General features: G+C 37.6%; 1 protein-coding gene across 5 annotated transcripts in view; it reads left to right on the forward strand.

Annotated features, from left to right (window-relative positions):
• Positions 1-27,402, forward strand: part of clip1a (CAP-GLY domain containing linker protein 1a) — a 128,939-nt gene that overhangs the window by 70,560 nt on the left and 30,977 nt on the right. For 3 of the 5 annotated variants that reach the window (XM_055655705.1, XM_055655707.1, XM_055655706.1), the window contains exons 9-18: positions 694-798; positions 4,233-5,174; positions 8,568-8,684; positions 9,260-9,317; positions 10,367-10,450; positions 11,066-11,222; positions 11,582-11,747; positions 14,254-14,469; positions 20,665-20,802; positions 23,652-23,758. In XM_055655705.1, coding sequence (XP_055511680.1) covers positions 694-798; positions 4,233-5,174; positions 8,568-8,684; positions 9,260-9,317; positions 10,367-10,450; positions 11,066-11,222; positions 11,582-11,747; positions 14,254-14,469; positions 20,665-20,802; positions 23,652-23,758 — 2,090 coding nt within the window. Of the gene's footprint in view, positions 1-693; positions 799-4,232; positions 5,175-8,567; positions 8,685-9,259; positions 9,318-10,366; positions 10,451-11,065; positions 11,223-11,581; positions 11,748-14,253; positions 14,470-16,727; positions 18,892-20,664; positions 20,803-23,651; positions 23,759-27,402 lie in introns of those variants that run through there. The other 2 variants (XM_055655703.1, XM_055655704.1) reach the window with 2 other exon arrangements.

A 27,402-nucleotide genomic window follows, 5' to 3' on the forward strand; every position in this document is an offset into this window, starting at 1 on the left:
ATTTTTCAAATTTTCCAAAAACGAAATTAAAATAAAAAAATCTTTTTTCTATCAACCTCAAGTAGTGAAAGTTTAATTTTTCTCAGTTATATGCATGAATGATCAAGTCCAAACCCAAGTGCATTTTTCTGAATGTGCAGTGAGAAATTCACGTTAGGTTGTAATGTAAGTGAGGTTGCAATCACATAATTTATAGCTATGTGTCAGTACGGGAAATGAAAAGGAAAATACTACTGTGAAGGATTTTGTGTTTTGAACTTGATTTATTCCCAGGATGTTTTACTGTTTTAGCCATAAATCCTGTTTCTGATTAGACCATTAATGTTTCAAAATACAGAAGCAACAAGGGGTTTACAGTAGAAAACTAAAATTTAAGTATTAACTGTTCTGATTTGAACAATGCTTATATTAAACTGTACACTGACTGCATGAATCTTTAAATCTGCCCTTTTTAAACTGTTCTTTTAATTGTTCCCTATTTACCCTTGCCAGTGCATACCTTTGATACCATTTTCTATTAAACATTTCTGTTTGCTCCCGTACTATTTCTATGTCCAATTTACCCTTTGCATTCCTAACTGTTATAAAAGGCAGAAGGTGCTGGTGGATAAGCCTGCATGTGGCTCCCTCCTGTCGTACTGGCATGTGATGGTGGCACTGGTGTGTTCTCTTCCTCTCCCTTTTTACTAACAGACGCAGACCAAACTGGAGCATGCCCGCATTAAGGAGCTTGAACAGAGCCTGCTCTTTGAAAAGACCAAAGCTGAAAAACTTCAGAGAGAGTTAGAAGACACTAGGGTAATGGATTTCACAGTTTCAATGAACTCCATTCAATTATCAGCATGTACCCAACATGGATATTAGTTGCTAACATGGACATTGTTGTAATATTGGTTAATTCCAGCAAAAAAAGGTTTACCATTTGGCTAAGGATAGGTTTGTTTTAATTTAAACAGCATTAATATGTATTTTAGTTTAAGATTTTACTGTGGAATTTTTGAAGAAGTTTATCCATATGTGAATTGTTTACTCCATGTCCTGCTTTAATTGAGCACTAACTACTGATGGTGAGTAATCAACAAATGGGAGTTTTGTGAGAGACGTCGCAGTGAACGTTCTTCAATGTTTCCAACACTTTCTCGGGAAGGAGCATCCACTCTGCAACTTCTTGAAGATCTAGTTAAGATTGTCAATAGATGCAAGCCCAAATCCTACCACTGCGTGGTGCAGCATGTCAGAGTACCACTGATAGATGGACACCTTTGTGGTTTGTTATGTTGAGAATATAAATATGTTAAATGCATATTTGAATCAAGTTTAACTTTTAAATACAAAGGGAATTGTATGGGTTATTTTTTATGTTCTTTTATTTGGAAGATGAATGCTATCTCTGGAAAAATCAGAAGGGAATTTATGTAATTGTGATCTTATTACAACAGTTAAGGTTTTATGTGAAGGGACCTACTACCTTGTACATGCTCTGTTTTCAAATTGGACTATCTGCGGATGGAACTTTATTTTTATGTCACTTTTCTTTCCCACCTTATTTTGTCTCCCAGTTTCACTGATCTCTTCAGGCCTTGCACAAAAAAAAAAAAGTTTGTTCCTCTGGTTTCCCACTGTTCCATTCCTGTCTGGTCATTTGTTCCAAGCTGAACAAGATTGCTCAGATTCCATATCCATCTCATTTCCAGGATCTCCACTTTCTACAAAACTCCATCTGCTCCTGAGATACTCCATCACTGCCAAGCTCGTGGACTTCCTTTTTTCCAGCTTCCATGAAAATCTCATTAAAACTCTTCTGCCCATATTCTAAGCTAGAAGCCCCAATTGATCATCACACAATATATTTCAGACATGTCTCAATTACCTATCCCCTATGTGGTTGTTGACCTGTACTTTCTTCCCTTAAAATTATCCCATGAATATAAAATCCTCATCCTTAGCTACATGATGATTTTATTCTACTCTTTTGCTGTACCCTCCCAACAGTTCAATGCTGTGGAAATTGCATGCTCTACATTTTAGCCTCTCATACATTGATTACTGCTTTTGTCTCATCGTTGGTGGCAATTACTCCTTGAATCTACTTCACTGCTCCTTGAATGCGCTCTTACATTTTATTTTTTTGACTAAAGCTTTCAGACCTCTTGGCAAAAGTCTGGCTCGGAAATGGCTGCACAATTTATACTGTAGGCAGTAAACAAATTTATGTTTGGCATTGTCATTGCAACAAAACAAAAACAAATATTTCAGAAAATTAGTTAAACATTTGATTTCAAAATTCTGAGATTGGCACATAATTGATTTTGGGCAAAACTTCAATGTGTGCAGCCATACAACATACTAATATTACATGAGCATTTGCAAAAGCAGCTTCATACATATTTTACCATTATTTGACAATCAGTAAAAAATCAACTAACATTTTATTTGGAAGCTACATTAATTATTGAAAGTGATGTAAACATTAACACCTAACTTAATCAGAACACTTTTGTTTTCATAGATCTTGTTCATGGTAGAAATTCCTGCTTATAACTTGATATATTTTCATGCACAATATGACCGATTCTGCCTCTTTCTTTAAATGAATGCATATATCGGGTTTAAACCTTGGTCTTCAAATTGAGATCTCTTTCAAAAGTTACGGTATTTGATCCTTTCTGTTTGCAACATTGTTGAGTTGGTTAGTGTTTGATATCAATATGATTATGATGTGCGCCAGGCCACAAAGAACTCATCAAATGACAGAAAAAGAATGTGTGACCAGGATGCCCAAATTATGAAATGATTGGAGAAATAAAGTAGATTCCAACGGATTATTGTAATTTAAAACTGAATTTTTGGTGTGGAAGAGTAATAAATCTTGAAATATATAACATTTCTCCCATCTATGTTAAATATAAGAGCTGCTGACTTTCAAACAAAGTAATTAATATTATGTTGATCCAAAGATTTTAGAAACTGGGTGAGCATTGGATTTGGAATGAGTTTGATGATTAAATGATTATGGTATTACTTACCATGCATTTAATGAGTTGAGAGGGAGGAAGAGTAGGTTTGAGGAAAAATAATACGAAGTTAGGAAAAATCGGGTTGGAGCATTTGAAAGCACAGTCATAGCAAACTGCAAGAAATCCTCAGGGCTACATCTTAGACCCTGCCATCTTCAAATGCATTATCACTGACTGTCCTTCCATCATAAGACCAGAAGTGGAGATGTTTGCTGACTATTAGGATGCAGTTACACGTTGCCATTTGCCACCTCCTCCTGATGTTTACATGTAAGCCACCGCAGCCAAGTCTGCTTCTTTCCACGCAGAATGACCACATTTTGCTTTCCAGCAGATAAACTGCACAAGGTATAGAGCAGCAACTTCAGGTGATTTTTCTTAATTAACCCCCTTCCAAACTCGTAGGAACTTTCACAATTTTTTCATGTTTATCATTATTTACTGGGTTTTATGAATTCAGATTTTTATTGGCTTAATATGTTTGCAGAAAACCCTGGTCATATAATTTAGATAACAATCCCTTTACATTTATTTATATGGATTTTGTTTGATTACTTTGTGTATTTTCAATGTGGCCCACACTGTATAACAATTATATCCAAAGTACCGGAGGGTGTTGATGTTCATGAAATCAGCATGAAATGAGCGTCATGACCGCAGCCCCTCTTTCCTGGGAATTATGACACGTATCTTAATGTAATTCCATGACTGTTGCCAGTCCTCTGATACTTTTGGCCAGTTGCCATGTGTACTTGCAACGTGAAGCCCCGAAACGTTATTAGGTATTGCATCCAATCCATTCGTATTGGCGAACCACATTTGCTGTCCGTTTTCACTGCAGAGTGACCAAAGGTTAGAGCTCAGTTTGACTTTTTGCCCCCTAATCAAGGTGCATGCTTTGAATTCATAGAGCTTCACTTTATTCCTTTCCCATGCTGCTACAGATTTATGATTTGTTTACATTAAAGCAAATAATGATTTATTTACATGAAATCTCTAAGATGTACCTGTTAAAGCTAATTGAGTGTGCAACTGGCTAATTTGAGCATTTGATTTCATGGCACTTGAAAATGAACATATTGTAATAATATGCTTAACAATAATAATTGTTAAAAATTGTTTCTGCGTTTATAAAGGTCGAAGTATTAATTGTACAGAATTAGAGAATGTATTTTACTTTAATTTGTGTTTCATGGTGGGGGTATTGCACTTCAGGTGGCCACTGTGTCTGAGAAGTCTCGGATTATGGAGTTAGAAAGGGATCTAACATCACGTACAAAAGAAGTCTCGGAGCTTCGACAAAGACTCGCAAGCGTAGAAGTTTCTGGTAATGTGGAGAGTGCACCTTTGTTGGAAGACATTTCCTGTATGCGAGAGAAACTTGCAACGATAAATGAAGAGCATCAATGTGAACTTAAAACATTGAAAGTAAAACTTGAAACCTCAGAGGAAGATCACCAAAAGATAGTTCAACGGCTGCAAGGTGCCAGTGAAAAGGTTTCCAAGGAGAATGTGACTCTCAAATCCAAACTAGATCAAGCCAATATTGAAAACTCAGAGGTTGTTAGTCTATGGAAAAGCAAGCTAGAGTCTTCAATAGAATCCCATCAGAAAGCCATGGAAGAACTCAAGTTTTCTTTCAGTAAAGGAGCAGATTCCCAAACCACAGAGCTTCTAGATCTGAAGAGTAATTTTGAAAAGCTTAAAACAGACCATCAAATGGAACTTGAGAATATTAAAATACAGCAAGATTTAGAAAAATCAAACTACCTAAAAAAAACTGAAGGTTTAAAATCTCAGCTAATAGAAGTCACTGCAGAAAAGGAGAAAGATATAGATACTCTGAAGTTGCAACTGGAATATGCTACAAACCAACACCTGGTAGAAATGGAAGAGACTTTGACAAAACTACAGGAGACCAAAGAGAAGGCAACAGAATTGCAAGTTTTGCAGGCTAAGAGCACTGAACAGGCACAAACTGTAGAGGAACTAACAGCTAAAGTAGCAGCAGCAGAACAAAAGGTGATGGGTTATGAATTGCTGCAAGATGTTGAAGCGCAAGGTAGAGAGGAACTCAAAAGGCTTGAAGAGAAGCTTGCAGCGGTTGAGTCGCAGTTGAAAATAACTGAAGCTTTAAAGTTTTCCGAAGGGAGCAAGGTTTGTACATGCTTTTCCATCTTTCATTTCAAAATGTTTTTAAAAATCAGAATCTTGTATAAAATAACATTTATAATAATTGCATCGGAAGTATTTTTATTGATTAAATATTTTGCCAATTAAGTGAAGTTGGAAAGATGTTTCCTTAAATGCAACAGCTTTTGGCATATTATTTAAAAAAAAACATACAGGTAAAATGCAAAAACTGAAACTTGTTCAGTTTGGTTTATTAAATTCTGTTCAAAAGCATCCGAACCATGATATTAAGGGCCTAGAGTGTTTGGAGTGAATGTAATTTTTTTCGTTTGATATGTGAGACCTTTTACAATTTTATATTACAAATAATATGCTCAGTAATGACCAAATTCCTTTCAAGATCAAAATAATATGCTCATTCTCTGCAGACACTAGTTATCAAAGGGAACATTTTCAGTTTACAATGAAACTGAGAGTCAGAGGACATAGGTTTAGGTTTAGGGGGAAACAATTTAATAGGAATCCAAGGGGTAACTTTTTCACACAAAGGGTGGCAGGTGTATGGAACGAGCTGCCAATGGAGGTAGTTGGGACATTTACTTTCACAAGGTTTAAGAAACATTTAGACAGGTTCGTGGATAGGACTGGTTTAGAGGGATATGGGCCAAATGCAGGCAGGTGGGACAAGTGTAGATGGGACATGTTGGCCGGTGTGGGGAAGTTGGGCCAGTGGAGCTGTTTCCATGCTGTAAGACACTCTGACCCAATGATAGTTCTCATTAACTCCTTTCCTGTTTGCAATATATCTGTTGGTGACATGGAATCTGTAGTCTTCTACGGTTATGTTCTGTACTCTTAGCATTTATTTTACTACTTTTATGGGTTTCAAATTTAACATCATTGATCACTTTTATATTAGCTACTTTTCCAATTTATTTTCATTAATACTGATCATTGATTGGAGAAGCATCATCCACTTACTACATCCACTTGGATTTTTTTTTATTAGAACATAAACAAGAATATTAGAAAATGTTCACACATTTCATTTCGACCATCTGACTCTCCATTGTCAAATTGTTTCATGCCACATATATTTGCTTGTAATTTATTGATTTATCCAGAAATCCAATTTGCATTTATTTTGTAAATTAAAGCTGCACTATATAAGATAAACATTATATTTGATCTTCAATAAGGAAACTATCAATATCATGCGAGCAGGAATTCTGTGCAACAAGATTCAGGAAAATCTTTCTGATCTCTGTTTCGTGATCATTGCCGATGTTGATCAGCTAGCAAAATTATTGAATCGCGTATATAATTGGACACTTGGTTCGGAAAAAGAGAGAGATCTACAATAATTATAGGCAGCATGGAGTAAATGAGGTGCTTGAGGAGTATAAAGAATGTGAAAAGAATCTTAAGAAAGAAATTAGAAAAGCTAAAAGAAGATATGAGGTTGCTTTGGCAAGTAAGGTGAAAGTAAATCCAAAGGGTTTCTACAGCTATATTAATAGCAAAAGGATAACGAGGGATAAAATTGGTCCATTAGAGAGTCAGAGTGAACAGCTATCTGCAGAGCCAAAAGAGATGGGGGAGATATTGAACAATTTCTTTTCTTTGGTATTCACCAAGGAGAAGGATATTGAATTATGTGAGGTAAGGGAAACAAGTAGAGTAGCTATGAAAACTATGAGATTCAAAGAAGAGGAAGTACTGACACTTTTGAAAAATATAAAAATGGATAAGTCTCCAGGTCCGGACAGGATATTACCTAGGACATTGAGGGAAGTTAGTGTAGAAATAGCAGGGGCTATGACAGAAATATTTCAAATGTCAATAGAAACGGGAATAGTGCCGGAGGATTGGCGTACTGCGCATGTTGTTCCATTGTTTTAAAAGGGTTCTAAGAGCAAACCTAGCAATTATAGACCTGTTAGTTTGACGTCAGTGGTGGGCAAATTAATGGAAAGGATACTTAGAGATAATATATATAAGCATCTGTTAATATCAGGGTCTGATTAGGAACAGTCAACATGGATTTGTGCCTGGAAGGTCAAGTTTGACTAATCTTCTTGAATTTTTTGAAGAGGTTACTCGGGAAATTGATGAGGGTAAAGCAGTGGATGTTGTATATATGGACTTCAGTAAGGCCTTTGACAAGGTTCCTCATGGAAGGTTGGTTAAGAAGATTCAATTGTTAGGTATTAATGGTGGAGTAGCAAGATGGATTCAACAGTGGCTGAATGGGAGATGCCAGAGAGTAATGGTGGATGGCTGTTTGTCAGGTTGGAGGCCAGTGACTAGTGGGATGCCACAGGGATCTGTGTTGGGTCCACTGTTGTTTGTCATGTACATCAATGATCTGGATGATGGTGTGGTAAATTGGATTAGTAAGTATGCAGATGATACTAAGATAGGTGGTGTTGTGGATAATGAAGTAGATTTTCAAAGTCTACAGAGAAATTTAGGCCATTTGGAAGAGTGGGCTGAAAGATGGCAGATGGAGTTTAATGCTGATAAGTGTGAGGTGCTACATCTTGGCAGGACAAATCAAAATAGGACGTACATGGTAAATGGTAATGAATTGAGGAATGCAGTTGAACAAAGGGATCTAGGAATAACTGTGCACAGTTCCCTGAAGGTGGAATCTCATGTAGATTGGGTGGTAAAGAAAGCTTTTGGTGTGCTGGCCTTTATAAATCAGAGCATTGAGTATAGAAGTTGGGATGTAATGTTAAAATTGTACGGCATTGGTGAGGCCAATTGTGGAGTATGGTGTATAATTTTGGTCACCTAATTATAGGAAGGATGTCAACAAAATAGAGACAGTACAGAGGAGATTTACTAGAATGTTGCCTGGGTTTCAGCAACTAAGTTACAGAGAAAGGTTGAACAAGTTAGGCCTTTATTCTTTGGAGCGCAGAAGATTAAGGGGGGACTTGATAGAGGTCTTTAAAATGATGAGAGGGATAGACAGAGTTGACGTGGATAAGCTTTTCCCACTGTGAGTAGGGAAGATTCAAACAAGAGGACATTACTTGAGAATTAAGGGACAGAAGTTTAGGGGTAACATGAGGGGGAACTTATTTACTCAGAGAGTGGTAGCTGTGTGGAATGAGCTTCCAGTGGAGGTGGTTCGATTTTATAATTTAAAAATAATTTGGATATTTATATGGATGGGAAAGGAATGGAGGGTTATGGTCTGAGTGCAGGTGGATGGGACTAGGGGAGAATAAGTGTACGGCACGGACTAGAAGGGCCGAGATGGCCTGTTTCCGTCCTGTAATTGTTATATGGTTATATTGCAGCTTTAAATTTATATCATTTTTGAGGTTTTTCTTGATTTCTATTGTTTCAGCACATTTATTCCATTTACTTTTTTTTGCAACGAACTTGCAAACATGTTACTAGGTTAGTGATTTGGCCAAACAGCTGGAGGAGCAGGATCTGTCAGTTGTTAATCTGAAGCAAAATCTGACTTTAGTGAGCCAGGAGAAACAAAATTTCGAGCAACAACTTCAGACGATGGTAAGTGACTTGTTGCACATCACGTTCTGTAACACAAAGTCTAATTGAGGCAGAGATGTGACACTATCCTTAAGGTGGGTACTGGCTCTGCTGTCAGTCTTCACAATTGCAGATTGGTGCCAGGTGACAAATTTTACCTGATGCTTTCTGGTCAAGTAATAATCAACAATTTTAGTGTGACGCTTTTGTGTGTTGTGACGGAGAATTATAATTGTCTACAAGATTTTCAAAAATATACCGGTTTTGGGCCTTAAAATGCTTGTTCTGTATGAAAAGTAGCTAACAATGTCAATTTGGGATGTTGAGTATTAGAGAGAGAGAGAGACTTATCTAGAGGATAAAAACAAAAGTGGATGGTGAGAAGAACGCTCTATCTATTTTCACCAAGAAGTTATTAAAACCTAAGATCATCACAACATGATTAGTTTAAACATTGCTGTATAAAGTAGCTTTTAGACCTTGGCAACCTGTATAATTTTTCCTCTGATGTTGATAAGTGAGAGATTCCCATTTATTTATCGCTCTGGCATATATTGATTATTGAAACCTTTCAAATGTATTTCATGCACTTGCAGAAAGAACAATTTGATGGAGCATCTGATGCACAACACAAATTGCAAGAGACCTTACAAGGTAACTTAGGTTTGGTAATACTAATTGACATCTCTGATGCAGCGCATGCATAGTAAAGCTAATGATGCATGGAATTAATTAAAAGGTATATGGCATGGAGAAAAACAGTGGGATAAAAGTAAGCATAGTACACAGGAAAAATGTGATAATTCTAAATAGCACAGCTAAATATGGAAGATATTGGTGATAGGTTAATTGATGACCCCAGTGTGGGTAATGAAATGCACTAAGAATGGTTGAATTTTGAGTAAAATGGAGGGACTTTAATATGCATTTGTATAGATTAAAAAGTGATGACGGCATGAGAAATAAAGTTACCGAAGTAAAAATAGACGTTTAGCAGATAGAAAGATAGATTATTAGAAAGTTTGATATTACAAATATCTTCAGCAGAGATTGTCATTTTAAATCTCCTGTAAGAAATATCTAGAAAGTTTTTTTTTAAACAAACGGTCCATGTAAGATTCACTCGAATAATACTGTAAAAAACAACTGACCGTTTTCAAAGCAAAATTGAAACCTTTTTTACAAGAAAAACTATTTATAAAAGAGTGAGTGTGAATGTGGAACTCTGGGCCCATCTCATGGTTGCAGTCTGTAAATTCTTCTGCAAAGGATTTTGATTGGATTGGAAAGGGCTGAATATTTTGAAGATATGCTGCATAATGTGGAATCAAAGAATGACACAGATTTTGATGGGGTTGTATGCTTTTTTAAACCGTTACTGGGAAACGCTGATATTTTGTCAGTGCTTACTGGAATATCTAGCCACTATGGTCAGGTTTATTTCTGATATTGCTACATGTGACTTACACTTGGCTAGCATGCCATTGTCTCATTCCATTGGCTCTCATAGTGAAATGATTGGTTGAGTTCCAGAAACTAGACATTCTCATCCAGTATCACTAACCACCATGGTCAATGGAATTCTGGTATGGTTAAATTGCAATGATTCTATTTGAAGCTTAATTCCCAAACTTTTGGGATAAATTAATATTTTAAATTGTTAACCTGTAATTTTATATGTTTTAAAATACTTTCTCAATTAGAAACACTTGCAAAGCTCCTTGTGAAAGAAGAGCAAAACGCTTCTCTTTCTTCTGAGGTAGTGGAGCTCAAATCTCAGTTTTCTGGTAAGTTATTTTCCAAAATGTAAAATAGTTTATTTTCAAATGAGTTTATTTGTGCAATGTTTAAATTGTTGCTCTGGATTGTGTTTAATTGTGTATCAAATAGGCAGGTTTATCATTCATTTTTATTGAATGCTTTTTGAACATAGAATGGCGTGGGGTATAATAACAGATATATAGAGAATGTGGTTAAAAGTATGGGATTCTGGACTTTGTGACAAATGGTATAAACTATAAGAAGGAGGAAATTATGTGAGCCTTTAAAGCACTGTTTGGTTACAGCTGGAATACTGTGTCTAATACTGGGAGCAACATTTCAGGTAAAACGTGGAAGATTTTGAAGAAGGCACAAAAGAGGTTTCCACAATGATTTTAGGGATGATAACTTTAATTACGAAAATAATTTAAAACGGGGCTTGTTCCACGAACCAAATAAGGTTACAAAGAGATCATGAAATAAATATTTTGTATCATGAAGAGGGTGGGTAGGGAAATGTTTCTTTAGGTGGATTAAGATAAAGAATGAAGGAGACGAGCAAATGAACTATAAGTAGTTTAACCTATTAGTGTGATGTTTGCTGTTTACAGTTTTGTAGTGATGGATTTCTCTTTCTTCAGCTCTCGAGAGAAGAACTAAAGTTGACGAGGAAAGGGCAGAACAACTCTCTGAGGATAAAACCAAACTTGAGAACACCATCTCTGAGATGATGAAGTCTTCAGGGGACAACTCTGCCCAACTAACAAAGATGAATGAAGAGCTGAAACTCAAAGAAAGGTGCCTCGAGTGTTATGGTTTTCATATTATATGTTGAACACTAACTCATTCTTGATTTAAAATGTCTATTAATGTTTGTCAAAATGTTTAGATGTTAAAGCATTATTATTTTATGTTTTTAATGCCCTGAAGAGGGGAGAGTACAATTAGGTTTAGATGTGGATTGCAGTGAAAATAAATTGCTCATTCAGATGTGTATATAGTTTAGACTGATATTGTGTGGGACCAAATTGGCATGTGGATAGAAATGGTGCTGATGTTTGCATATTGCACTTTATCTTTTATTATTGATTGGATTATCAGCATTTTACTGTTGTTATTTTGGGAATGAAAGTTTTTTTTTCTCTCCCATCATTTAGGAGGCAGGATGAACTACAAGATCTGCTTCATCAATCCAGTGAAAAGATCGCTTGTTTACAGGAACATTTGGAGCAATCCACAAATAAAGCAAAACAGATGCAGGAAGAGCAGCAAAACAAAACTCAGACTGAGCTTCAAACATTACAGGAGAAAATAACAGATCTGGTACAAACTGAGTGTGCCTCAGAATTTTAACCACCCCTTCTGTAAAGGAATATAGTGTGTTACTTGATTTTAAAAAAAAGCGACTAGACCAAGTGGGACCCTGTGGGCCCCGCTCCCCCAATGCAATATTCCACCACTCACCCATAGCCCTCGACTGCACAGGGACACATATCTTATTCTCACTCTTCAGTCGCCTATTCCCCATCTCCATTATCCTCCCTCTCCCCACCCTCCACCAACCCTTCTCTGCTTCCTCCCCTCCCCCCTTCCTCCATTACCTCGCTATCCCTCTTCCTACCGCTATCCTCCTCCAATCAGAATCAGAATCACCATTTATTCGCCAAGTATGTTTTGCAACATAAGAGGATTTTCATTGGCCAGGTCAGTCATACAATTAAAAGTAACAGATCACTCAAAAAAACATATTTTAACATAAACACCCACCACAGTGACTCCTACACATTCCTCACTGTGTTGGAAGGCGAAATAAAGTTCCAGCCTTCCCTTAGTTTTTCTTCGGTTGTGGGCCTTGAGCCCCCATTGACGGGACGATCTTGACTCCTGTAGCCGGCGGCATTCTGGACCGTGTGTCGAGGCGATCTGCTCCCGCATCGGGGGGGGATGTCAGCTCCCCCGCGCCGGGCGATTGAACCTCGCGTCGGGGCTGGTCGAACCTTCCGCGACGTTGGAGCTTCCCGACTCGGCCTCACCCGAAGACTGCGAGCCCTTGGTGTTGATTCCGCGGTGGGAGCTATCCCAGGCAAAGGATTCGCTCCGGTGTTAAGTCCGCGCCCCTTGGTGGGGCTCACGACAGTCCGAGGAGGCTCATCCCCAGCACTTCCTCCCACTCCTCTTCATCCTCCCTCTTTTCTCTCCTCCTCCCCTCTCCCACTCTCCTTCACCTTTGCCTCTCCTTTCCCCTACCCTCAGTCACTCCCTCCATAACCCCTCCCCCCCTATTCCCCTCCTCTCCCTCTATCTCCCCCCCCTCCCCCACTCATCACATCCCCCTATCCCACCCCCCTCACTCTCCCTCCTCACCTCCCCCACTGCCCTCCTCTCCCTCTATCCCCCACTACCTATCTCCCCCACTACTCCCCTCTATCTCCCCCCCTCTCCCCCCACCCCCCCCCATTCCCCCCACTTTCCCCTTCCTCTACCTACCTACCTCCTCCTCCTCCTCCTCAATCCCCCCACCCCCCCCCCCCCACACTCTCCTCACATTCCCAGGACCTCGATGTAAACCACCGTTGGCCCCGTTTTGTCCACCACGTCGGCGATGAAGTTGTACTTGAGGCGGGAGGCTGTGGCTTAGTCCTTGTCCCAGGTCCCGCCACTCTCCCTCCCCGCGGACGCAGAGAAGCAGCACCGCCGACCCCAGACCCGATCCCGGCACGGCCTCTCCCCGCCCCCGGACGCACCACAGCGCAGATACCGGGCTCACTGCGTACTCACGGGGCTGACGGGCATCCCCCAACTGCGCAGGCGTAGCCAGCAAGTGGGGACGCAGTTTAAAGTTATTTTAATTTTAAAATGGCAATAACTTGTAAAATATCACATCAATCTGAACAAAACTTGTTACTGCACAAGCCAGGGCAATGGTGAGTAAGGCGGGCCAAAAATCGTAGGGCTATCGTGTACCGTTTTGGCGGAGTTTCCAGAAATCACACACACGCATATAAACAAACAAGATGAGCGTTTTCATATTACCTATATATCTATATATAGGTTGTGCCTGTGCCGAAGGACACCGTGGCTGGCTGGCGGGCGGGCCGGCCGGCAGAAGGTGCTGAGGTGACGGCCGGTTCCGCTGTCCGGTCCCAGCGGCCGCTCACACCCAACCGACCTACTTCCCTCCCCGGCGGCCCACCAGCCAAGTTCACTGCTTTGTGCAGCCCAGGCCATGCTGACCCGAGCCAGACTCCTCACATGCTATGGAAAGGAACTCTTCCCCCCTAGAAGTGGCTGTCTTTTTACAGTCGCTTACAGTGCCCACCATAATGTTTGGGACAAAGACCCATAATATATTTATTTGCTTCTGTACTCTACAATTTGAGATTTGTAATAGAAAAAAATACATGTGGTTAAAGTGCACGTCGTCAGATTTTATACATTTTTATCCATTTTTATACATATTATACAGATTTTAATAAAGGCCATTAGTTTCACCGTGTAGAAATTACAACAGTGTTTATACATAGTCCCCCCCATTTCAGGGCACTATAATATTTGGGACACAGCAATGTCATGTAAATGAAAGTAGTCATGTTTAGTATTTTGTTGCATATCCTTTGCATGCAATGACTGCTTGAAATCTGTGATTCATGGACATCACCAGTAGCTAGGTGCTTTCGCTGGTGATGCTCTGCCAGGCATGTATTGCAGCCATCTTTAGCTGCTTGTTTTGGGGGCTAGTCCCCTTCTGTTTTCTCTTCAGCATATAAAAGGCATTTTTATGAAGGTGAAAGTTACAAAACTTACTTTATTTGTTTGTTGATTCCCACAGCAGCAGCAGGTGGAAATGCACAGTGCACACACTAAGGAACTGCAAAGCAACCATGAGAAAGTAGTTTCAGAAATAAATGTAAACCGTGATACTTTAGTGAAGGACCTCAAGACAAGGTTGCAGGAAACCAAAGAAGCACTGAAGATCTCTCAAGAGAAAAGTAATCAAAGAGAAAAACTTGTAGAAGAACTACAGAAGCAAACGGAACAGGTCCAGGTATTCCTGCAGTTTTTTATTTAAGTAGTTCAGAGGTATATTTTTGAAGCCACTGTATTTGCTATGAAAGAAATTATGCAGACGATCCATTCAAGATTGATGTGGTGCAATGAATTATATTTTTGTCTGCATGCAAGATTTGATGGGTTCTTTATTGGAGAGAAAAAAAACACCCGTGTTTAAATTTTGTACTATCCATTGATAGTGTACTTGTGGAATTATATATTTTTATATTAAACATTGCAATGGTATCATGTAGAATAAGTTCTATATTCCACATTTGAATGTTTGGGGTAATTTCAACTGCACATACTACACAGCAACAGGTTACTAATGTCAAAGAAAGTCTTGTATCGTACGCAAGTCATAGAAATTTCCTATTTAAATATTGTAATTGTGTGAGTTAGCTGCTTGAGAGTTGACAATTTTGGAGGATCACAATAAGTTGCCAAAGCACAGATAATAAATATCTTTGATCATCTCTGCCTTTCACAAATTATGCATTTGCATTTGGGTTAGGAAAAGTAGTAAACGGTTAAATTTTTATAGTAAATATGTTAGCTACTTTTTTATTTTGTTTAATATGCTAATGTTAGCGCTTATGTTTAGTAAACTTGCATTTGTAACAGCAATAGTTTGTATTATAACAGCCAGTCCTTTTTGGTTGGCTGTTCATCTGTATCCTGTGGTTTTATTTCTTACTTTCATTTTCCATTCATCATTTTATAATAATCCTCAGTGTTTACTATACTCTTGCAAAAAAACAAGAAAAACTGTCAATTGACACAACAATAAAGTGTTTGGGTTTCTCAGATGATTTATCAGAAGCACATACGTTTACAGAATTATTGTACTTTCTAATTACATTTTCATGTTAGACACAGAATTAGATTAGCTGTAAGCATTTGAAAGCATCAATGCATCAAAATGTTTATTCATATTTTAGCCTGATGCTGTATTTAGTCTGTTATTGCACCCATTTTTTAATTTGTCTTGTTTTTGTTGATTAAAAACTCAAAGGTGACTGTCCCCGACCACACTCCCCCCTGATGAAACTACTAGCAATAAATGCAAATAAATGTTTTTAAATTATTTTTTGTAAGAATGTATTGTTCAGTAGCATGGCAGCAGTATCCCACTAAATAGTGGTAAATCTGAATATATTACTGTGACTTGCAAGGTAAATCTGTTGGAGCCAACATCTTGTTAATTGCTTCTAATAGAGAAAATTGTGAGCAATGTTTGGCACCATATCTGAGGAAGGATATGCTGGCCCTGGAGAGGGTCCAGAGGAGGTTTACAAGAATGATCCCAGGAATGAGTGGGTTAACATATGATGAACGTTTGACCGCACTGGGCCTGAATTAGGGAACATTATTTGTATTATGCAAGCCTAATTGATAATAAAGTTTAATATAAGGAACTGCAGACCCTGGTTTACAAAAAAAAGATACAAAATGCTGGAGTATTCAGTGGATCAGGCAGAACATCCGAAGAAGGGTCCCAACCCAAAACATCCTTTCTCCACGTTCTTCAGAGACAAAACATATCGCTGCAGAAATCAGAAATATTGTCCCCTCAGAACACAGCTGCTATATTCACCCGGTTAACAAACTATTGTTTCTATTTGACACTTGTGCAATATGACAAAGTCTTTGGTATTTTCAGAAATAAATTTTCAGAAGTAACTAAAATAAATCTCTAATCATTATAAAGACCAATTTATTTGGAAACTCCTGTAGGGGGACCAAAACCCCCTTTTCCCCATTGACATAATTAACATTCTTTTCAGTTTCATGATGACACTATCCTGTTGACATTGGCCTGTTGACAATGTCTGTGGCCCTTTGGTCCACAAACGTTGTGGGCCGAAGGGCCTGTTCCCATGCTGTACTGTTCTATGTTCCAAAGTTTGGCCATTCATTTGATGTCCTGCATCATTAACTATTTTATTTCAAATGACAAAACTTTACTTAGTTATTTAACAGTTTATGGTCTGAGTTGCTTAGGAAAGGTTTGGTAGATATTTTAGTTATGCATTTTTAATATTGATTTATGATTTATTTACGATTAATTACGAGTTAATATTCCTCAAGTCTGCTGAGAAATCCAAACACTGCTCTGTGTTTTTCTTTTTTAATGTTTGAGCAGCACGCTTTTCCTTTGTATTGTCTTTAATCCATGCTGTTTCCATTTGTCTGCTTGACTATGTTTTGTTTTTGCCTTTTTTTTTCCCTCCCCCCACTTAAATTCTGAAGTCTTTAACCAGTGAGCTAGCATCAGCCAAATCTCAGTATGAGCAAATAGCAGAGGATGTGAGAGCTTTGAAGGGAGATAAAGAACAGATGATCCAGCAAAACGGTGCACTAAAATCCGAGAAAGAGTCCTTATTTTCTGAACTTTCAGAGGTGAAGTTACAGTGTACCTCCCTGCAGAAAGAGCAGCAAGTGTTAGAATCAAAGAATGAGGATCTCCAGTTGGAAAGAACAGCACTTTTAAAAGAGAGGCAGGATCTCGAGGGTACTCAGCAACAACTTTGCCTGGAAAAGGACGCTTTGGTCACAGAAAAAGACGACCTTTCCTTAGCAGCCAAACATTTGCAGCAGCTCCTGGAAAAGTTAACCAAAGAAAATGAGGATCGCCAAACCTCGCAGTCGGACCTGAGTAAACAGCTAGACAATATTCAGATAAAATGCAAAGCTGCTGAAAGTGAACTAGCCCAGCTGCATCATAAAAAGGAAGAGTTGTTATCGGCCCACGGGGAAATGATTGCAGAAAGAGAGGAACTTGCAAAAGAAAAAGACAGAATTATCGAAAACTTTCACAAGTTTCGTGAAGAGACATCAGTTGCTCTGGAAAAGCGGGTGAAGGAAAGAGATGTGCTGATAGTGGAAAAAGATTCTACTCTATTGAAATGCTCAGAGCTTGAAGCACAATATGAAACTTTAACAAAGGAGAAAATTCTGCTGAAATCGACACACGATGAGGTGATATCTAAAAATGAAACTCTTACAAAAGAAAAAGATGATCTTAGTTCAAGTTTGCAGAAGACTATCCTTGAAAATAAATCTTTCATTATTTCAAAAGATCAGCTGCAGAGTAGTCATGATCAATTGAAGAATGAGCTGGAAAAATACATGAAGGAAAATGCAGAGCTCCAGGCTTCAAAAGCTAGCCAGTCAAAACTCTTGGATGAGATTAAGAATAGCAGGGAGGTAACAGATTCTGAACGTATTCAGCTGCTCCAGGAGAAGGAAGAGCAAACAACATCTCTGAGACAACTAACTGTAGAAAGGGATGAACTAGCTAAGGAAAAGATGGAGCTGACTGCAAAGCTGCAGAAATCCATTGAGGAGGCAAAGCAACAAAATGAAGAGAGAGATGCCCTGAAATCTGAGACAGATTTGCTTTGGCTGAAGCAGTCGCAGCTAGAAATGCAATGTGACTTGTTACAAAAGGAGAAGGCAACCTTGGAATCAAAAAGCAACATGCAAATGGCAGAAAATGAATCTCTCTCGGGTGAGATAGTCGAATTTAAATTGAGCCAACAGCAACTCATCTCTGAAATTGAATACACAGTTACGGAAAAAGATCAGCTCTTCGGCAACGTTGAGCTTTTAACGCAAAACCTTGACGAGTCCGCCAAAGTAAATGAAGAACTCCAAGCCTCAAATTCGAGACTCACCACACATTTGGATGAAATTCAGAAGAGCAAAAATATTGTGGATTTAGAGAGACATTCCTTGTTACAAGAAAAGGAAAAGCTGGTAGCTGAACTTGAGGCACAGTGCTCTGAAAAGGAGCATCTTACTCGGCAGAGGGTGAAATTAGAGGAAAAATACAATGTACTGAATGAACAAGTGAGAGTACTTGAGAACCAACTAATACAAGAAAGAGATGCAGCAGAAATGGAAAAGGAGGCTCTGAATGAGGCTCATGCAGAACTTGAAAATAATGTTCACGTATTGACAAATGAAATGGGTGTTCTTAAAGCTAAGCATGACGAATTGCTTTCAGAAAATAATGTGTTAATAAAAGAAAAAGAGAGATTTCAGGCTGAACAAAATAAGTTTGCTGGTGAGAGGGAAGATCAAGTAGCTGAGAAGAATTACCTAATGTCCACCATTGACGAGCTGAAGAAGAAGGTTGATACATTGAGCAAAGAAAAAGTAGAGCTCCAGGCTTCAGAATCAAATCTTTTGAAACTCTTGGACGGACTTCGCAGTTGTCAGGAGATTTCTGATTTGGATCAAATGAGGCTGCAGGGAGAAAAAGGATAATTTGCTGGCAACAGAGCTAAAACTTCAGACAGAAAAAGAAGAGCTAGTGAGGGAGAATGGCGAGCTAACAGAGTCCCTCTGCAAGTTACAGAAAGAAGCTGCTCTTTCTGCTCAAGACAAGGGAGAAATTGAAACAACCCTGCAGCAGCTAATGTGTGACAAGGAAGAATTGCTGAAACATGAAGAGAAACTTGCTTCCAAATTAAAAGATCTCCAGGTTCATCAGAATATTACTTTATCAGAGAAGATTGAGGTACCAATTATAAGCATTTAGATAAAATTCAGAAAGTTATGGGCACATTTTTTTACTAATGAGTGCAATAACAGGTTTGGTGTTGTATCTTTAAAAATCACCATTATAACAATAACTACTTTAGAATGTATTAATTCTGGGAAATGATTTTTGTGGCTTGTCTCTACAATAATTGGTGTGGGATTTTGCACATAAAACCCGCTTCTCATTTTGCCATAATTAATCAACATTACATGCCGAAAAGTTAATGAAGTGTGTGGATAAATTGGATGTTTAAGTTTAATAGATATGTCAAAGTAGTGCTTTAATTCAATTTTATTCCTATTTTGGTTTACTAGTGGGACTATTTTACATTTCTCCAAATTTAACATGTAATTATCTTCAAATTTCTTTCTCGGTGTTACAATTTTATGTTTTATAGTGCAGTTATTTCAAAAATCTTAATACTTCATACTTATCTACAGAGAAACCATAGTTTATTGCCAACAGCCTAACATCAAGTAAAGCAGAAACAATTTGAAATTATTGGGTGGAAATATTCAAGCAATCGCACGAGTGCTTGCATTGCATTTGACCATTGGTGTTCGGAACTTGGAGGTTTGATAATAAACTTTAAAGTTTGCAAATCATGACCAGGGTATGATTAACATCTTATTTAGCTCAGGAATAGAGAACAAAATTTAAAAATCTATTTACGGAGTACCAGAACAATGTCTCAATATTATTCACAAGAACTGCTAAACCTCAATGTAGTGATTTGAAATTTCTTTACTCCGTTAAATATTTCCTAAGATTTTGCATAACCTAAAATGCTTCAGAACAGCAAGCTGTTCCAATCATAGATTGGAAGTAAAAGAATAGATGATTATTATTCCCTTCTCGCTTATAACTCCTATTCAGTGACTTTTGGTTAATTTTGAATGTAGTTGAGAGAATGTACACAGCAGGTTATGGGCAGATGTGATTTCTTCCTTGTGCTTATGGTTGGATTGACGTAATTGTTTGGCATCACAGTTCCTAATTGAAGATTGACTATTTGATAAGACACCAGACTGGTGCCAGGGTCATTGGGCATGTTATCGAGCACGAGTCCATGTGGTTCTGAAGGAACCTGGCCGATGAGGTGTTTAATGCATTAAAAGATGTAAATGTATCTATACAATGTTAAATTATACTTTGAATTTTAAAACATCCAAATTAATATCTAATATTATGCAGTTAATATTTTTATTTCACAAGATGAGTTGGCTTGTTGGCAGTTTTTCATGTCTGTGAATCTTATGGTTACCCCCACGTTAATTATTGTAATTCAACAAGAATCAGTGGCATGTGTGGCATGAAGCTGGATCTAGCACGTTAGAAATCTAATTATTTAACTGGACAGAGCTTCTGTAGAATTTTAAATGTTTAATAACAGCAATGGAGACTAACATTCAATGTGATCATATAGAATGTGAAAGCATAATTTCACAGAAATGGTTAAATTACTTAATTTTGCATGAAAACTTTCAACCATCTATTTTTCTAAAGTTATCTGCATAACCTTCATTAATTTGCGGCATCCACGTGAAAGGTGGGTTTAAATTCATTTTAGTGATTTTTGTGTAACACGTTTCGTTAAAACTTTAAACACCATTCACACAAGATAATTTTATTTTTTAGGCTTCGAGAAAAGCTGAAGAGGCTGAGCAGTCGTTAGAGAAGGTTATGAAGGAGAAAAATATATTGGACAAACAGAAGGATAAAAGTTTGGCAGAATTGGAAGAGTCCAAATTAAAGAACCAGAAGCTTGAAAATGAGGTGACCACCAGTTCATTGCTATTTTGTCTGTTGGCTCCAGAACTTTAAACAATATGGTTTCTAAAGTATTGCTCTGAAGCACTGAAATGATTGTAAAGAATGGGTGAAAAATAGAGAGGATGATGTCTCAGTTGTATTGATGCATTAACAAAAATGTGGGTGCAATCTACTTAGCTCCGTCAATTAGTTCTGTTAAATCAGCGGTATACTAACTCCATATCATTGCCTCTGATTAATCCCTGACAGTTTCGATAAACAAATATATTAATGGTCTCAGAATTAAAGGTAACAGAGCACCATTTGTTTATTGATGGAAGATTATTGCAAATTTATAACATCAAGAAAAAGCTGCAAATTCTAAAAAATGCATCGAAACTGAAAATACTCAGCAAGTTAGATAGAGAAGCAGTAGTGTTGTAGGTCAGTTACTTTTACTTTCTGATGACAGGTCATTGCCTGAAACATAAAGCCTCTCCCTCCACATATGCAGCTAGGCAGCTTGATTTGTTAATTATTTCCAACAATTTTTGTCTTTATTACATGTTTGTCTTGCTTTGTGTTTGTTCTCTAACTTCATTCCTGAAAGGCTCCAATTAAATGTCTATCCCGATCATTTGTTTACACAAATAAAAAATGGTATGTACTCCTGCATGTTACATTAAGCATCACGTTTTCCTTTACTTGCTGCACTAATAAATGCCTTGAGTAACAGATTACAATTTGCTTTTATACACTTCTTCATATCATAAAATGTTCCAAGGTGCCTCAGAGAAATATAATCAGACTGATGTTGACAGATTCAAATGGGGAGTTATTGGGACCAGAGATCAAAACCTTGTTCACATAGGTAGGTTTGACAATGTATCTTAAGACGAGAGTAAGGCATCAAACTAGGGGATGATCTTCTAGTTCAGGGCCTAAAACACTGAAGACCAGTGCAACCATCAAGCAAAGAAAGCAGGTGTTGCACAAGAGACCAGAACTGCAGTTCAAAGCTCTCAATATGCTGTGGTAAACTGCTGAATTGGGGGAAGAAGACTATGATTTGCACTCAAGGATAACAATGTTACATCTTTAATATTATCTCTTGCCATCAACAATTCCTACTTCCAAGATTTTGTCATCTCTTTCCAATCGTCACCTAAATCATTCTGGGTTTCTGAGTCAAACTCATAAAATGTAACCTTTTTGTGATTTCAGCTTGTACCTTGTCCAAAATAGAGCTTTTGTGCTGATTAGAGCTAATTATTGGGGGTTGGTTGTCGAACAAACTTTATGTCAGAAGCTCTGTTGGGTTGGGAAACCAATTGCTCTCTAGTTCTGCTCTTATCTTTTCCAGTCTGACCTGTTGAACTCCACATCAGCAGCAAATTACATAACCATTGCAGCTTCTTTATGCACGTCTGCCACAAATAAAATGAGTGCTAAAAGACTGAATTTATGCCAATATTTCAGCATCCTGCAAATGCTGAAATATGGAGCACAAAAACAAACTACTGGAGGAACTCAGTGGGTCGAGCAGCATCTGTAGGGACAGTGGGGAGATGGAATTGTCAAAATTTCAAGTTGAGACATTGCAGTCCTAATATTTTAAACCCTTTACACCCACGGATACAGTTTGACCCACTGAGTTTTTAAGCAATTTTTTTGAAGCAATATTTGCAATCTTTTATATTATAATGTAATCTCCATTGGACTTCAACGCTTTTTTTTTAAACCTGCTTGATGTTCTGAAGAGCTACATACACTCAATACAAATCAACAAAATACTATATTTGTGTTGAGTTGCTGTGGTTCTTATTTTGCGTAATATTGGTACGTAGCTTATAGCCATTTCAAAATGAAGTATGCTGGTTTCAGCACAAGAAAGGTTAATTTATTTGGGTTAAAAAAACTTGTAATGTCTTCCAGAAATGGCATAGTAACTCTTTACATAGATAAAACATATGGTGGAAGAGACAGATTATTATATAAATTGTTCAGACAAACCTTTTGGGGTTGTTTACTGGAACCCATATAAATAATATGAAATAATGTTGGGAATTTGAGTGCACTGAGCTTTAGGTGATATCATTTGTGCATAAAAGCTGATTTGTTACAGGCAAAGATGCAGGAAACTGTAGTACTTAGACAGCTGGTTGGAGGCAGTACAACAAAATCTTTGTTATGTAACTAAGCATGTGACAGATGATGGCAGTGAGCATTCAGGTTCAATATCCAAGGCATGTAGTACATCATATCTTCAGAATATTTTTTCAAGGAAGAAATTATCTTTATCATCAGTAATGGATATCAGAGCTTTGCAGGATAATTATTCACCTTATTACTTCTCTGTACAGCTTAAGGTATGATTTTTAAAGAACAGATGATTCTCTGTTTCTGTTTTTGTATCAAAACCCCAGTGAACAGTTATGGTATATTCTGGTAATGATTAATGTGTGTAATGAATTACTTTTTTTTAGGAATCAAGATAAAATGTGCATTTTTCAGGTCTTTGGTGGGTTTACTACATTTGAATGTTCCCCGGGCTGGCAGTTATTGGAATTTTTTATTATTTTTTTATTTTAATATTTGCAGCATTTAGCTGTGGTAGCAAAACATAGTGTTAATGGAGTAGCATGTAAAAATATATTAATCTTTCTGTGCAATGATAATACAGTTTCCTGAGTTTCACAGTTTTGAGACGGTATAAATTATCGTCTGTCTAATAAACATTTTCTTTTGTTAACGTGTTGGAGTAAAATCCATCTCTATTCAATGCAGTAAGAGGTGTCACCTATTTTCTTTTCTTTTTTTTAAATTATTATCATATTTTTCAATGCAAAGACATTTTATATTTTCTTTATCAGCTGGAAGCTCTTAAGGACCAGAACAATAAATGCCAAGAAGACTTAAACCACTCAAAACAGCAGCTCAGTTCAGAGAATAAGAGAATAGGAAGCCTTTGCAAAGAAATGTAAGTAATCATACTTAATGTTCAAAATGACAGTGACATGCTGGTATAGATAGATTCTTTTCTGGCAATATTGTCATCGTTTAACTTAATTAATTTTGCTAATCTTCTTCAGCTTTTCATATGACACAGTGGGGGATAATTCATTTTGTTCCAATCTCTTGTCTATGGAAATCTTTGTGTGATCATGATATTGAAATAGTGATTTATTTGTCGTTTCCATGTTTGGAATTTGAATGGTATCTTCCTTTGGTTTAAAAAAAAAAGTTAATTGGTTGCGATTGGAGTCAATTGCTGTACTGAAACTTAAAGACACGATTGTCTTTGCAACGTTATCAGAATTAGAACTGCAGCAGCACAGCACCAGAGGCCAAGGTTCGATCTTGACCTCGGGTGCTATATGTGTGAAGTTTGCACATTCTTCCTGTGACTCTCAGGTATTCTCAGGTGCTCCGGTTTCCTCCCAAGTCCCAAAGATGTGTAGGTATGTACGTTAATTGGCCTCTGAAAATTGCCCGACTGTGCAGGGAATAGTTGACTGGTTGATAACATAAAACTAGTGTGATCAGGTGATCCAATGATCGGCATGGACTTGGTGGGCCAATGCACTTTTATCCAGGCTGTATCAATCAATTCATTCAATCATTTTTTTTAATCTCACACATTTCACCAAATGCAACTTTCCTCTATTCCTCGTCCTTCCTTGAAGGCATTAATTTCATGTGTGTTTAAAGAGTCTTGCATTGGCCATTTCATATGCAAGTTCTTATTTAACTAAATGAATACCTTGTCCAGTTCATGTCCTTAGAAGGGATTTGTTACTTAAATTTATATAGCACCTAATTTCTGAGTATGCCTTTTGAATAAAAATGAAAATAGTGAATGAATTGGAGTTGTGGAGAGAGACAGTATAGAAACAGGTTTCTCAACCCTCTGCGCCAAAAAGTTTGATTTGTTATGTCAACAGTTTTGAATTTTGAATCCTTGTCCTTCTCACATGTGCATTGAATTTTCTTAATTTCGGAAATTATGACTACTCCTTATAGTTATGCTGTGCTTTTAATAAAGCTAAATCTCTCAGGGCTTTTAACAAAATCAGAAATATTTAAAAAAATAGTATTGACCCCCAACCCCCAAATGTTTATGCAAGAAAAGATGATCAGAAATGTAATCATAGAGCGAGATTTTAAGGAGCATCTCACAAAAGGGGAAAGGGACAGAGGTGTAAGAGACGAGTCCCAGGGCTAAGGTACAAAAAAGTCGGTAGCATCTTGGCTAGCATTGGTGAAATAATTACATATTCGGTTGTATGTGGCACCAAAAATGGAGCAACACAGAGATTGCAAGAGGATTAAGAAATTATATGGTCTTGATTTTGATGCTTCTTTCTGTGACACCTTTGTTTGCTAATTTCTCCCCCCCCCCTTCTCAATCTCTCTTTTTCCCCTCCGCCCCAGCTTTCTCCCCTCTATGTCAGTAGGACGACTGGTTCCAACCCAAAATGTCATCTACCCTTTACCTCCCCATGGATGCTGCATGGCCTGCTGAGTTCTTTCAGCTCTTTGGGGTTTTTTTACTTTAGAAATAAATACATTGTTTTTGGAAATTATTAATGTTAACTATTGGCATTGATGCTGATTGTCAGATGTATTTGGGGGAAAAGTCCTTGAATGGCGTTCAATCTTTTTTTGAAATACATTTCCTATATGCATTTTGTTTGTTGGTGCTTTCTGACAGCAACATGGAGGAACAGGACAAGGTTCATCAATTTTTAAAAGGACTGTTTGGTCACATTCCATGTGAATGTAATATCCCCTTTTGTCTCCTTTGCAAGCAATTTTTGGGACGCATCTTAATATGAGAATCAGTAGAATATTTAAACAAAAAGATGGCCATGCAACTCATTTTGCGATATCTAATATCTCAGCATTTGGCTTTATAAATGTTTCTTTTAGAAATAATTTGATTTTTCATAATTTATTTTGAATACAAGAAAATCCTTGTTCATTATCTCGATAAACTACTGCTTGGAAATAATGTTTTACTTTATTAATGTATGATTGTATTCTTGATTTCTGTTGTATAATCTCTCATTGCAGCAAACATGTTTTGCATATTTTAATTAACATATGTTGTGAATGATAACATGTATCATTGCAATCTATCATTGATGATACATTGACAAACAGAGTTAATGTTGCAGAAAAAAAAACTACAAATATCTATTTCACTGTTAGCCGCATTCTGGCACAGCTGAAGATGTTGGATAGTCAGAGTGGATATTATTAGGATGGATGCATTCTCTGTTAAAGTCGTCCTGCTGAACGGAGTTCATTGTTCAGCCAAGAGTGAATTCAAATCTTCTTGTTAAAAAGTATGATGGCACGGTGACCAATGTTGCCTTCCATTAATCTTTGAATATTTGAGGATAAAAGGCAATGTCAACATTTCACATAACCAAATCATAATGGCAGCTGCACTGTGATGCTATATTGTCTAATGTAGAAGGGCAGGATGTCCCATTTATGTTTGTTGCTGGTGATCCTCTGCAAAATTACTTTGTTCAACTCTGAACATGCTGGCACCTGTGTGACCATTGGTTAAATCAATTGTTTGTAGACATGATAACAGGGAGGCAAGTTGCTTCCCTTCTGGAGAAATAATGGAAATGGGACATTTCCACGACCATAGGAGACCTCTCAAGACCATACAGGCGACCCCTGGCGACATGTTGCGGGTGACCTCTCACGGCCATAGGAGACCTCTCACGTCCAGACAGCCTATGGTCGTGAGAGTATTGTATTGTATTCAAATTTATTGTCATTGTCTCAATTTGAGACAACAAAATGAATTTCCCTTACAGGCAGTATCATTAAAAAAATCTCCAAAGAATCATAGTGGCTTTCTGGTCGCCGCTGAATTTTCAACATGTTGAAAATTTCGGCGACCTATGATGTGTGCCGACAGTCGCCTGTAAAGGTCGCGTAAGTGGGACAGGCCCTTAAAGGTGTAAGCTTTGTTATCAACAGTGAATATTCAATGATATTATGCAATCCCTCTGTTTCATCCCTTAGTTTCGGGGGAATTATGAATCCTAGTCATGTACTGACTTCAGTTTTTCAAGATGATGAAGATGTTGCATTTTGGGATTAGAAACTAGTTTCATGAATTCAATTGAATACTGATTGTATAAATTTATATTTGTTTTATTGACTAGGCTCTATGCTGCCTGAAATTTTGCGAGAACTGGATATCGATCACAATAAATTCTGATTTTTAATTCTTACCCAATGCTGCAGAAGCATGGTGTTTCATGGTACGGTACTGTCCACCCGTCATCCTCCTTGGACAATTTCTGTTCATCAGGATATGGTTCAAACACTTCATCCAATGTTAAACACTCTTTAGGTTTAAACTACACTTCTGGAGTGATTTATATTTAAACAAGGCACTTTTTACACCTCTGAGCATGCTGGCACCTGTACGTCCATGTGTGCACAAAATTATGTTCATAAACAATGTAGCATCTCAGCTTTTACATGTCCAAAGCTTTTAGAATTGTCATGGGCATGCCAGGAGACTTGCATGTGTGTGTTCATGTATCAGTGCCTTATAACTTGTCACTGACTTGGTATGAGGCCAAATAT

Source organism: Leucoraja erinacea, chromosome 25 (assembly GCF_028641065.1).
Source record: "Leucoraja erinacea ecotype New England chromosome 25, Leri_hhj_1, whole genome shotgun sequence".
In the NCBI taxonomy this organism is placed as follows: Eukaryota; Metazoa; Chordata; class Chondrichthyes; order Rajiformes; family Rajidae; genus Leucoraja; species Leucoraja erinaceus.